Here is a 13,738-nt window from a genome sequence, read left to right on the forward strand (position 1 = left end):
CTGCATCATTTAATTTTTTTATATGGTGATACATTACTACAATGAACTACTTTAATGTTTCTAAAAGCAAAAGACCATTGTTCTTTGTATAGTAGGAGAACAGATACAAAACAAACAGGGACTATGCAATGTGGAAGGATAACAGGCTTAAAAGATAATAGATTTAAAGGCAAAAGAATTCTGAGAGATGATGAAGTACAAATGTTGAAAAGAATACCTTATATTGTTCTTAGTTTGGTTTAACTGGTTTTCGAAAAATGTACCAAAGATGTTCCAAATACATCAAAATAGAAAGGTTAGGCTAGGCATACTGGCTCAAATCTGTAATCTCAACACTTTGGGAGGTTGAGGCGGGCAAATCACTTGAGTTCAGGAGTTTGAGACCAGCCTGACCAATATGGTAGAACCCCATCTCTACTAAAGATACAAAAAGTTAGCCGGGCATGGTGCCATGCACCTATAGTCCCAGCTACTCAGGAAGCTGAGGCACAAGAATTGCTTGAACCCGGGAGGCAGAGGTTGCAGTGAGCTGAGATCTCACCACTACACTGCAGCCTGGGCCACAGAGCAAGACTCTGTCTCCGAAAAAAAAAAAAAAAAAAAAAAAAAAAAAGAAAGATTAGCTTCCAAAAATCCCAATGCGGGAGCCCAGGCAGCATTATACGTGCTAACGGAGAGTGTCTCTAGATACTGCTGGAAAACAGGGGGAAAGAGACACACAGCAGCTGAGACAACCTCTCATGACTGGAAGCTGGGTTCCAGGACCCGGGTTTCAGGACCCTCTGTGAAGGAGGCAGAGCATCTGAGCCCTGCCCCTTAAGCCACCGTCTTAACATTCCTAACATTAGTTGCGTGAATGTTCATTAAGACAGACTTATCAATGACACACTGTGAGAAGGAGAAGGATCCTTCTAACTTTGATTTTAAGAAACTATTCCTAGATGAAAAAGAGAAATGAACTCTTCCTTCGCAATGATAGCTGAGTTATCTCAGGCTTTTCTTAAATAACAAAAACAAAAGCTGTAAGTAAATAATTATTATGTAACACTAAATACAAACCTTATATGGTGAAGGTTCAATTCTTTCCCCGAATAGTACCTGACCAAGATTTTCAGATGGGCGCTTTCCTTCTGATGCTTGGCAAAAATCAAACCTGGGAGAAGAATATTTAAATTTTTACACATAAAAGGGAACGATGAAATATCAAACACCTAGCCAATCTTGAGAGCAGATTAGGTACTGATCATTCTAGCAGCTCTAGTAGATGAGTAAGAAATCTATCCATACTCCAACTCCTATGTACCACATCTCCCCCCATAAAAAAACAAAACACCTAAAATTATGCCTTCGAATATTTTTTTCTAAATAACATTCTCTTATTAGAATGCATATTACAAGGTCTTTTAAATGGACTCACTATAATTTATTTTTGTTCACTCCAATAAAATTATTTAGATCCTTATTATTCAAGCAAATTTTGCATAACTTATCTCCTTTCTATATCTAATTCAAATCTTTAATTAAAAATGACAGTTCAGTAATGTACGTCAAGTCTACCTGCAGTTCTGTCTCATCTCAGTACACTTGCCAACGCATCCCAATATGTGAAGCACAGCTAAACAGACCCTCTGTGAAGAGTGCTGTGGAGAAGATGTAGTCAGTCACCTATCAGATTCTCTGTGTTGTAATTCCCTTGTGTCACTAACCAACTTTAATAAAGTTCTGTTTAAACATTACAGCTTAATTTCAGCTTTGCCACAGAAAATTAAAAGGGCAGTTCTGTGCTCACCCTGGAATGATATGGGGAATATCCGAGATCAGTACAGTAATAGTAACAGATTAGTGAGATTCCTAAAGAGGAAGGAGGGTCTGGTGATTAAAAAAAAAAAAAAAAAAAAAAAAAAAAAAAACTGGGGCTGGGAAGTTCCCAAATGAAGATTCTCCACAGATCCACTGACTTTTCCTAAGAATATCCACAGAGATTTAAAGATGTTTAACAAAACAAAAACTAGAAAAAAATTTAAGTATCCAATAATTAGATGAATTATAGTCTACCCATTCATGTATTTTGTATTCTTTTCTTAGACATACTTAAGTATATGAATTCTTTAGGATAGTCTTAACTTTTTTGTGTATGCTTTTCTCTACAGCAAACTATTTTCTTTTAAAACTCTTAAATAGCAGAGAAATTAAACTAAATTTTAGCAACAGTTTTAGACCCAATATGGTATACAATGGTCAAACGAATAAAGGATATTCATGGAGCGTTTTTTACAATATCAAAAAACTGGGCCAGGCGCAATGGCTCATGCCTGTGATCTCAGCACTTTGGGAGGCCAAAGTGTAAGGATCACTTGAACCCAAGAGTTTGAGACCAGCCTGGACAACATAGTGGTACTCCATCACCACAAAAAATTAAAAAAAAAAAAAAATTAGCTGGGCATGGTTGCATATGCCTGTGGTCCCAGCTATTCAGGAGGCTGAGATGAGAGGATCACCTAAGCCCAGGATGTTGTGGCTGCAGTGAGCCATGATCGTGCCACTGCACCCAGCCTGGGCAACAGAGCAAGACCTTGCCTCAAAAACAAACAAACAAAAAACCTGGAAATAATCAAATGTTGGTAAATAGGAAACTAGTGAAACTAACTGTACATGGGATCTATAAAATTTCTAAAATGGGAATAATAACAGATACTAAAAAGAGTGAGGTAGCTATGTATTGACATGGAAAGATGCCCACAATATACTCAATGAGAAAAACAAGGTGCCAATCAAAAATAGTAGTATGGGCCAGGTGCAGTGAGTGGCTCACGCCTATAATCCCAGCACTTTGGGAGGCCGAGGTGGGTGAATCATTTGAGCCCAGGAGTTTGAGACCAGCCTGGCTAACATGGTGAAACCTGTCTCTACTAAAAATACAAAACTTAGCCGGATGTGGTGGCATGCGCCTATAATCCCAACTACTTGGGAGGCTGAGGCAGAAGAATCGCCTGAAAGTGGGAGGCAGAGGTTGCAGCAAGCCAAGATCACGCCACTGCACTCGAGTCTGGGCAATACAGTGAGACTCTGTCTCAAAAAATAAAAATAAATACTATGAATCCACTTCTGTTTAAAACAAAAAATGTATAAATGTGATTATATAGATTAGACTATTCAGAGAAAAAATGTGGAGGTAGACATCAAAGTAGTTATTTCTGGGAACTGATTATGAGGGGCATAAAAATTTTGTTTAAAAATATGTGGAGCTGGCTGGGCGCGGTGGCTCACGCTTGTAATCCCAGCACTTTGGGAGGCCAAGGTGGGCGGATCACGAGGTCGGGAGATTGAGACCATGGTGAAACCCCGTCTCTACTAAAAAATACAAAAAAAAAATTAGCCGGGCATGGTGGCGGGCGCCTGTAGTCCCAGCTACCCGGACAGGCTGAGGCAGGAGAATGGCGTGAACCCGGGAGGCGGAGCTTGCAGTGAGCCGAGATTGCGCCACTGCACTCCAGCCTGGGCAACAGAGCGAGACTCCGTCTCAAAAAAAAAAAAAATATGTGGAGCTATTTATAATTTTAAAACGTTAAGAAAACAAAATAGCTTTTTGTTTAGTCAGATAAAAAAGGAAATCCATTGTTTAGTCAGTGCTTCTGTTGTAATACAAAGAAACATTAAAAAAAAGATCACATTTTTAACCACACCTTGGAAGAGTACACCTTAAAAAATATTTTCAGGCCTCGTACATTTTTAAAATGCCTATCAATTTGTCCATAACTGTGAGAAAACAAAGTTCTCAATGTACAAAATTCTGATGAGTCACACAAAATTTTATATAAAAGCCAAGCTGAAAAACTTACGCTGTGTATTCATAAGGAAGAACTGATTCCACTGAATCAAGTCTGTTCACAAATAGTTCTATTTCGGCCTGAAAATAAGGAAACACAAAATTAGAATATAAACAACAGGACACAAAGCCTTAAGTCATGCTTAGAACTGAAAAACAATTTGACATGTCTGAAATGTAAAATGTTATAATTCCAGTCAACTTTAAAAAATTCTCTTACAAATCCATTCACTGAGTGGATTTATATACATTTAAAATATACCAAAATAGGGCCAGGAATGGTGGCTCACACCTGTAATCCCAGCCCCTTAGGAGGCTGAGGTGGGAGATCACTTGAGGCCAGCAGTTTGTGACTAGCCTGGGCAACACAGCAAGACCCCATTCCTACAAAAAATTTTTTTTAATTTTTTAAAATTAGCGGGGCACAATGGCATGAGCCTGTATTCCTAGCTACTTGTGAGGCTGAGGCAGGAAGATCACTTGAGCCCAGGAGTTTGAAGTTACAGTGAGCTATGATGGCGCCACTGCACTCCAGCTTGGGTGACAGAGCAAGACTCTGTCTTAAAATTTTTTTTAATATTTAATTTTAAAAATACACTAAAATAATTTTCAGAGTTGCAAATGTCTCCAATAGTTTTTAAATGCTTTCTAAATTTTCTAAAAAATTAATAAGATATTTTAACTAAAAGCATTTATCATATTAATATAGATGCTGTTTTTAAAAATCTGGTTTCCAAATTTGGTATTACACTCTACAGCACAAAAATTTTTATTTTTAAACAATTTTTTTAGCATTTTCACAGCAAGCAACCAAGAAATGCTGCCAAGTTGGTTAGAAATTTCTAGATTAACTATACTGGAAATACAATTCCATGCACATGTGTACTCTCAAACACACGGGGATAGACAATGACCACATGGTCTAACTTTGAAGGACCTCTTCCATCAATTTAAGAACACTGAACCACAAGGTAGTAGCAGTGAAGATGGTGGCAATGACCAGATCAAGCTCAACAACAGGGTAGAGGGAGATAAGCTGTATCAACTTCCTGGGAAATATAGGCTAATTTTAAGCTACACTTTCCTACTGGAGCTTCCAAAATTTCTCCCAGGTATAGCTGAAGTTCTACAGGACCCATAACACTGACCTACCCTCTCAAAAAAGGAGCTCAGGCTACTCAGACAGAATTTACTAGCTGAAGAAGCCAGCAAGTCATGTGTGCCCTGAAGTACTTTTGGTGCTAATCAAAAAATGATTAAGAGCTGTTTAGCTGGGACAAGTATTTATTTTATAGAGTTAGAGCTGTACACTGCCTTTGGACTAGTCATGAGGCTTCTGGGAGTGCCACAGAGCCACATTTGTCATTTTGATCTCATTTACTAGTGCTGTCAACAGTCCTCTACACTTGCTAACATCCCCCAAAGCAAGATGAGATGGCTGGTGTACAATTAAAACAAATCAATAGTCCATTGCCACCAGAAAGACAGCAACACACAGCAAGCAATATTACAGGTTCTGTGGCCAGACTGCCTGGGTTCAAATCCCGGTGCTATCACTTGTCTAACTGTGTGACTGTGGTCAAATTATTAAACATTTGACCACATGGGTCAAATGTGCTTCATGGGTGCTTCAGTTTCCTTATCTGCAAAATGAGGATAACAGTATTTCTCGGCTGGCGTGGTGGCTCATGCCTGTAACCCCAGCACTTTGGGAGGCCAAGACGGGTGGATCACCTGAGGTCAGGAGATTGTGACCAGCCTGGTCAACATGGCAAAACCCCGTTTCTACTAAAAATACAAAATTAGCCAGGCGTATTGGCACATACCTGTAATCCCAGCTACTGGGGAGGCTGGGGCAGGAGAATTGCTTGAACCCTGGAGGCAGAGGTTGCAGTGAGCCAAGATCACACCACTACACTCCAGCCTGGGCGACAGAGTGAGACTCCGTTTCAAAAAAAAAAACAAAAAACAAAAAACAGTATTTCTCTCATAGGGATAGGGAGATTAAATAAGTTAACGTTTATAAAGTACTCCAAATAGTGCCTGACACATGAAATGCTATGCATTTGTTAAAATAAAATCAAACAAATTTAGTAATATTCAGAAGAGGGAAGCGTTCATCCACTAAAATGCTCACCCAATATTCATGCTCTACAACAGAGGGCATTAGCCTTTGCATGTAATACCAAAAACAGTATCGTATGTGGCCCCTACACCTGTACTCAAGTGAAATTATAACTCAACAGCAACACAGCCTTCAACACAGCTAAAAAGGTAATAGGACATGATATTGTAGCACTACAGCATGCTTGAATTAACACAAATACATACAACCGTTGTGAAGGCAAAATTCCCATTTAATGGCTTTCTTTGCCAAAATAATTTCCACTAATTAGAAAGGGTCAACACTGCTATGAAGATATGTCAGAATTCAAATGATCCATTTAACATAAAGAAGACTGAGGCCGGGCATGATGGCTCACGCTTGTAATCCCAGCACTTTGGGAGGCCAAGGCGGGTGGATCACGAGGTCAGGAGATCGAGACCATGGTGAAACCCCGTCTCTACTAAAAATACAAAAAATCAGCCAGGCGTGGTGGCGGGTGCCTGTAGTCCCAGCTACTCGGAGAGGCTGAGGCAGGAGAATGGCATGAACCCGGGCAGCGGAGCTTGCCGTGAGCCGAGATCACGCCACTGCACTCCAGCCTGGGTGACAGAGCGAGACTCTGTCTCCAAAAAAAAAAAAAAAAAAAAAAGACTGAAAGGTCTCCAAAACACTAGTCCAGTTCCTATCGCTCGATTTCCTTCTAGGAAGGAATGTAGCTTTTATACTCTACACAACTTTCCTATGTTTTGTGTTTCAAAATCTGTACAGCACTGTCAATACATAGGTCATGTCCCTCTTGCTACAATTAAGCGTATTCCTCACTCTCAACCTTTCTCAGCATGAAATGATTAAGAAGCAAGACTTTGAAGTTAGGCTGCCTGGGTTTAAATCCTGCCCCTGACACTAGCTGTGTGATTCTAGGCAAGTTTCTTCACTTCCCTGTTCCTCAACGTTCTGATCTGTAAAACAGAAGTGATAATAATCCCTACTTCAAGAAGTTTCTGAGAAGATTCAAGAGCAGCACCTGGCACAAAGTACCATATTTACTATTATATAGCCATGTCCAGCAGAGTTTTAAGCAATGATGGAAATGTTCTTCAAACATGGTGGCCACCAGCCACATGTGGCTACTGGGCACTTAGAATGCAGTCAATGTAGCTGAAGAACTGAATTTTAAGTTGTATTTAATTAAATGTAAATAGTCTCAGGAGGCTAACGGCCTCTGTGTTAGACCAGAAACAGAAAGAACAGCACGGGAAAGAACAGCATGATGCTCAGCACCATTTACAGCCATGTGTCACTTAACGACAGGGGTGTGTTTGGAGAAACGTGTCATTAGGGGATTTTTGTCATAGGACCATCACAGAGCATACCTGCACAAATCTAGATGATGCAACCTACTGCACACCTGGGGTATATATATGGTGTGGTCCATCACATACTTAACATGTGATTGTACTAAATACCATGGGCAACTGTTAACACAATGTTATTTGTGTAGCTAAACACATCTAAAGATAGAATAGGTACAATCAAAATGCTGTCTAAAAGGAGAAAATGTTACACCTGCATAGGGCACTTACCATGAATAGAACTTGCAAGGCTGGAAGCTGCTCTGGGTGAGTGAGCGGTGAATGAATGTGAAGGCCTAGGATATTACTGTACATAACTGTAGACTTACACACTGTAAACTCGGGCTATGCTAAATTTTTAAAAAATAAGGTAATCACACTACGATGTTACAATGGCTATGATGTCACTAGGCAATAGGAATTTTTAGCTCCATTATCATCTTATAAGGCCACTGGTCTGTCGTTATATGAAACGTTATGCGGTTCATGACTGTATACGGTGTTTCTTCATCTATTTAACATTTTTCCTCTAGTCACTACAATCTTTTCTTTTCCTGGAAAAACGACGCTAGTTTTATTAGTCTATCCAAGAGGCTGGCAAACTTTTCCTGTAAAGGGCCAGAGAGTAATCTTAGGCTTTACAGGACATTGGGTCTCTGCCACTGCCGTAGTGCAAAAGGAGCCGTAGACACTACATCCACAAGTGAGCATGGCTGTAGCCCAATGAAACTTTCACTTACGGCACTGATATTTTATTCTCATGTAATTTTCACTCATCACTAAATATTATCCTTCTTTTGATTATTTTTCTCCAACCACTTAAAAATGTAAAAACAATTCTTAGCCTGAAGGCCCTATAAAAACAAGCAGTAAGCTGGATTAGAATTCTAGTACATCCTTCAGCACTGTTTTCCAGGTATTTTTCAATATTATTTGAATTCAAATCTCAGAGGGTCGAACACAAGGCATAAAGTTTGAAAGCCTTAGGCCATGTGAAAAATTTTAGGACACTGTCTCAGGGCATACAAATTTAGGGTAAATGTTTCTCCCATTTCTACCCAATTGATGAAGTAATACAAATTTTTGCTTAGCTTATGATGTCCTCTCTGAAGTTTCATGGGACAACTTTTGGCTCTAAGAGTCTAAGATTGAGGGAAAACATTATTCTTATTTTCTGCACTCTCTCCTATCTCCTTTGAGTCTCAATCTTCTGAATCACCTATCTCCTTGATCATGCCAGCTGCTCTTCTCAGGACCTTGCCCTATTCTCATATCGTTCTTAAAAGGCATGTCATGGAGAATTATAGCAGAGTTTAAGATTTACATGTTACAGATCACGACGTCAGGAGATCGAGACCATGGTGAAACCCCGTCTCTACTAAAAATACAAAAAAATTAGCCGGGCATGGTGGCGGGCGCCTGTAGTCCCGGCTACTCGGAGAGGCTGAGGCAGGAGAATGGCGTGAACCCGGAAGGCAGAGCTTGCAGTGAGCCAAGATCGCGCCACTGCACTCCAGCCTGGGCGACAGAGTGAGACTCCGTCTCAAAAAAAAAAGATTTACATGTTAAAGTTTCATGTAAGTATAGAATAATACTGTTACTTTCATTAGCCTTTCTACCCAGAAGCTTACATTCTTCAAGGACAGTTCTTTATTTCCTTCCTATGTTCTACACTGATAGCTTGGAGCTCATCATCTCAAAAACATGGTAACTGTTTCTCTTCAGATACACTTTCTCAATTTGTCCTTGACCAAATTAATTTACTTTTTGCTGTCTCATATAACTTGAAGAGAGCTTCTGAAAATATATTTTCATTAGCTTTACATTATGCTACATACAGAGATTTGTACCACTGGCAAATTAAAACATTTCATGTGCATTCTCTTTTCTAAATTTAAAAACCAAATTAGCCTCAAGCACCAGTCCTGGAAATCTCCACTGTCAGCACTCCCCATGGATTTCTCTCACTCCACCTCACTCAGCCCTTAAGCCAACCCACGCCACACTTCCTTTAAATTCCATTTTAACCTTTAAAAAACAATGGTGTCAAAACTTTAGAAATCAAATTCATTGGCTCCTTCTAAAACTACAGCAAATCTTCCAGTAACTTTAGAAATCAGGAAAACTTCTTTTCCAGAAACCATGTTAATCTTCTGTTTATATAACTTGGTGTCATTAAACCAATTACTATCACTCTTATTCCATTTCAGTGCATAGCCCAAGGGGGGTTTTCACACCCTTTCCTCCCTCATTTTCTTATCTACATGTTACTAGTTTTTATCCATCTACATTTGGCATTTCATCTAATATCTAATACCCATTAAATTTACCTTATTTGTCAACCCTTCCTGATCTGATGAAGCAGCTTCCAATTCTCCTCCTTAGAAAGAATGTATCATCAGAATGCTGGGTTCACTTCAAATACTAGGTCTACTCTTACTAAGTGCTCTTGGGCAAGTAATAATTTTGAAAGTGGGAACTGAATGATACCATAATAAAAAACAGTACACACAGAAGCTGGTCCATAATTGGCACGCAATAACTATAACAAATAATAAACACAGCAGCTGTACTCTATTATCTTAAAGAAACTGGCCATTCCTGAGTCTGAATAAAGGTTTATCAGTATAAGGGTTTCTGTGAAAGGCTCTTCCTTCCTCTCGTCTCCCATCCATCCAAGCAGTGCAACTAGGCTATTCCAGTGTTTTTAAAGGACACTAAGACAGTCAGCCTTCTGAACCTTGTTAACGCCTATCCATTATAATCGTCTTGGCCACTAGTCTAGGGAAAAGGAAGATAATAACTATCATGCACAATTCTGATAGTAGCCTCATGAACTAGGGATTCTTTGCTTCTTTAACATGAGGAAACAAGTTAAAAAGCTGGAATGCAGAAACAAAGTAGGTAAACTCAACTGTTGCTACCGTAACTTTTTATTTCTGATGCTTTTATTCCTCTACTTTTCTCCCTTCTTGTCTCTTCTGACACCTTTCCACACTACTTTTGTAAGAAAGTCTATCATAGATATCAACACTAAATTATGGACCTATTTTTGATGTTCAGCAAAGTAATCAAACACAGCTTGAATATTCAGTTAATCTTAGCTTTCATGGCATTTCCATTCTTCCTTTTCTAAATTGTGAGAATCTGAAATTTTAAGAATTACCATCTCACACATGCTGAGGAATGTGAAGTCAATTAAAATTAAAGTCAACCTTAACACAGAATATAGAATAGAGCCATTTACAATATATTTGTAAATACGCTACATTTGCAATAACTCTAAATATCAACTCTTGCAGCAAGACAAAGAAATTTCAAAAGTGTCATACGAATGAGATCCTCCTAATATGGCAGTGGAACAATTGTTAAAAATTGGAAGAAAGGAAATGAGACTGCAGGGGAGTTTATATGGTTTAATAAAGGGCTTCAAGCTGAACCATGTGAAAGTATGCCACAGATGTCATGACATTCACCCCTATAAAACATAAGGACACACAAATAAGACAAGTATGAAAAAAATGTAAACAATTGTTGATTCTAGGTGGTCTAGGTGAGTGAAAGGTGATCATTACACTACTCTTTCAATTTTTTTGAATTTTGAAAACTGTCACAAAAGCTAGAAAAAGGGCTTTAAAGTTGAGAGTAGATCTTAGTCTCACTGTAAAGCAATAGAAGGCAAATGAAAACAGTAAGAAAGATTTAAAAAGGAAAATTTAGGGTGGAAAACTGTTCCAGGAGCAGGAACGATGATCTCAGGAGAAGCCAATTTATTAAACAGGAAAAAATAGTAGAATTTGCAATATATTTGAAAACCAAAGAACATTCACAACAACAGATCCTGAAGACCACAAGAAACTCAATCAGCCAACACATGTATTTAATGCCCACAAAGCCCTATACTAGACATTTTGGATGATAACACAAATTCATGGACACTTGCCTTCAAAGAATTTATAATCCAGATGGAAACACAAGGCATGTGTTTGAATATATGTCCTTGTCTAAATCTCATATCAAATTGTATTCTCCAGTGTTGGAGGTGGAGCTTGCTGGGAGGAGACTGGATCATGAGGGTGGATTTCTAATGAATGGTTTAGCACCATCTCTCTTGGTGCTGTCCTCCTGATAATGAGTTCTTGTGAGATCTGGTTGTTTGTAAAGTGTGGCACCTGCCCCCACACTCTCTCTTGCTCCTGCTGTAACCATATGACACGCCTGCTCCTGCTTCATCTCCTGCCATGAGTAAAAGCTCCCTGAGGCCTCCCCAGAAGCAGAGTGATGTTGGTGCATGCTTGTACAGCCTGCAGAATCGTGAGCCAATTAAACCTCTTTTCTTTATAAATTACCCAGTCTCAGGTATTTCTTTATAGCAATGTAAGAATAGCCTAATAAAGGAAATTGGTGCCGAGGACGGGGTGTTGTTATAAAGATACCTGAAAATGTGGAACTGGTTTTGGAACTGGGAAACAGGCAGAGTTTGGGGGGCTCAGAAGAAGATGGGAAGATGAGGCAAAGTTTGGAACTTCTTAGAGACTGTTTAAATGGTTGTGACCAAAACGTTGATAGTGATATGGACAGTAAAGTCAGGCTGCTGAGGTCTGAGATAGAAATGAGAAGGTTACTGGGAACCTGAGCAAAGGTCACACGTGTTATGTCTCAGCAAAAAGCTTGACTGCATTCTATTCATGCCCTAGGGATCTGTGGAACTCTGCACTAAAGAGTGACAACCTAGTATATCTGGTAGAAGAAATTTTTAAGCAGCAAAGTATTCAAGAGGTAACCTGGCTGCTTCTAACAGCCTACCTTAGCTGAAGGGTCAAATAAATGATTTAAAGCTGGAATTTATATTTAAACAGGAAGCAGAGCATAAACATTCAGAAAATTTACAGCCTAACCATGTGGCAAAGAAAAAAAAAAGTTTTTTCTGGAGAGAAATTCAAGCAGGCTGTGGGGCAACTACATGCTAGAGATATCTGTATAACTAAAAGGCAGCCAAGTGCTAATATCCAAGACTATGAGGAAAAGGCTTCAAAGGCATTTCAGAGACCTTTGCAGCAGCCCCTCCCACCACAGGCCCAGAGGCCCAGGAGGACTGAATGGGTTTATAGGTCAGACCCAGGGCCCCACTGCCCTGTGCAGCCTTGGGATCCCAGCATCCAGGCCACTCCAGCTCCAGCCATAGCTCAAAGAGGCTGAGACCTCGGGCTGCCACTTACAGAATGCAAGTTGTAAGTCTTGGTGGCTTCCATGTGGTGTTAAGCCTGCAGGCACACAGAGTTCAAGAGCGAAGAATGCTTGGCTGCCTCTGCCTAGATTTCAGAGGATGAGAAAACCTGGGTGCCCAGGGAGAAGCCTGCTGCAGGAATGGAGCCCCCACAAAGCATTTTTAGTAGGGCAGTGTGGAGGGGAAATGTGGTGTTGGAGCCCCATTCAGAGTCCCCGCCAGGGGACTGCCTAGTGGAGCTGTGAGAAGGGGGACATTGTCCTCCAGACTCCAGAATAGTAGATTCGCTGGCAGCTTACACCCTGTGCCTGGAAAAGCTACAGGCGCTGAACAACCTGTAAGAGCAGCTGTGGGGGTTGAACCTTGTAAAGCTACAATGGTGGAGCTGCCCAAGGCCTGGGAATATTTACCCAATGCCTATAGCCCCTTTGTGTCTTGGAAGTAAGTAACTTGTTTTTGCTTTTTTAATTTTACAGGCTCATAGGTAGAAGGGACTTTCCTTGTCTCAAATGAGACTTGGGCTTGAGACTTTTGAATTAATGCTGAAGTGAGTTAAGATTTTGGGAGACTATTAGGAAGGCATGATTGTATTTTGCAACATAAGAAGGACATGAGATTTGAGTATTTTTCCCCACTCAAATCTTATGTCAAACTGTAATCCCTAATGCTGGAGGTAGGGCCTGGTGGGAGGTGACTAGATCATGGGGGTAGACGTCTAATGAATGGGTTAGCACCATTCCCTTGGTGCTGTCCTTATGATGGTGAGTGAGTTCTTGTCAGATCTGCTTGTTGTAAAGTGTGGCATCTCGCCCAACAGAAAACTCTTTCCCTCCTGCTTTTACCATGTGACATGCCTGCTCCTGCTTCACCTTCTGCCGTGAGTAAAAATTTCCTGAGGTTCCCCCTACAAGTCGAGCGACGTCCGTGCCATGCTTGTACAGCCTGCAGAACTGTGGGCCAATTAAACAACTTTTCTTTATAAATTACCCAGTCTCAGGTATTTCTTTATAGCAACACAAGAAGAGCCTAATACAGCATATATTAAAAAAAAAAAAAAAAAAGTGACAGCACTTATTTATATGTTCTTGGAGTAGCTACTGAATCTCTGTGGGGTGTGTGTGTGTGTGTGTTTGTGTTTTGTTTGTTTGCCTTTTTTTTCCACTCTAAACATCTTTATTCACTATCCAAAAGAGTTAAGTCCACCTCCTCCCAGAAATTTGCCTTAA

The 13,738-nt window shown here is 40.0% G+C and overlaps 1 protein-coding gene across 4 annotated transcripts in view; it reads right to left on the bottom strand.

Annotated features, from left to right (window-relative positions):
* The window catches only part of TM9SF2 (transmembrane 9 superfamily member 2), a 66,092-nt gene that overhangs the window by 42,486 nt on the left and 9,868 nt on the right, over positions 1–13,738 (bottom strand). For all 4 annotated transcript variants that reach the window (XM_063618954.1, XM_063618955.1, XM_055244191.2 and 1 more), the window contains 2 exons: positions 3,840–3,907; positions 1,060–1,153 (listed from right to left, as the gene is read on the bottom strand). In XM_063618954.1, coding sequence (XP_063475024.1) covers positions 1,060–1,153; positions 3,840–3,907 — 162 coding nt within the window. The remainder of the gene's footprint in view (positions 1–1,059; positions 1,154–3,839; positions 3,908–13,738) is intronic.

The sequence above is a fragment of the Symphalangus syndactylus genome, chromosome 15, assembly GCF_028878055.3.
Source record: "Symphalangus syndactylus isolate Jambi chromosome 15, NHGRI_mSymSyn1-v2.1_pri, whole genome shotgun sequence".
Classification (NCBI taxonomy): domain Eukaryota; kingdom Metazoa; phylum Chordata; class Mammalia; order Primates; family Hylobatidae; genus Symphalangus; species Symphalangus syndactylus.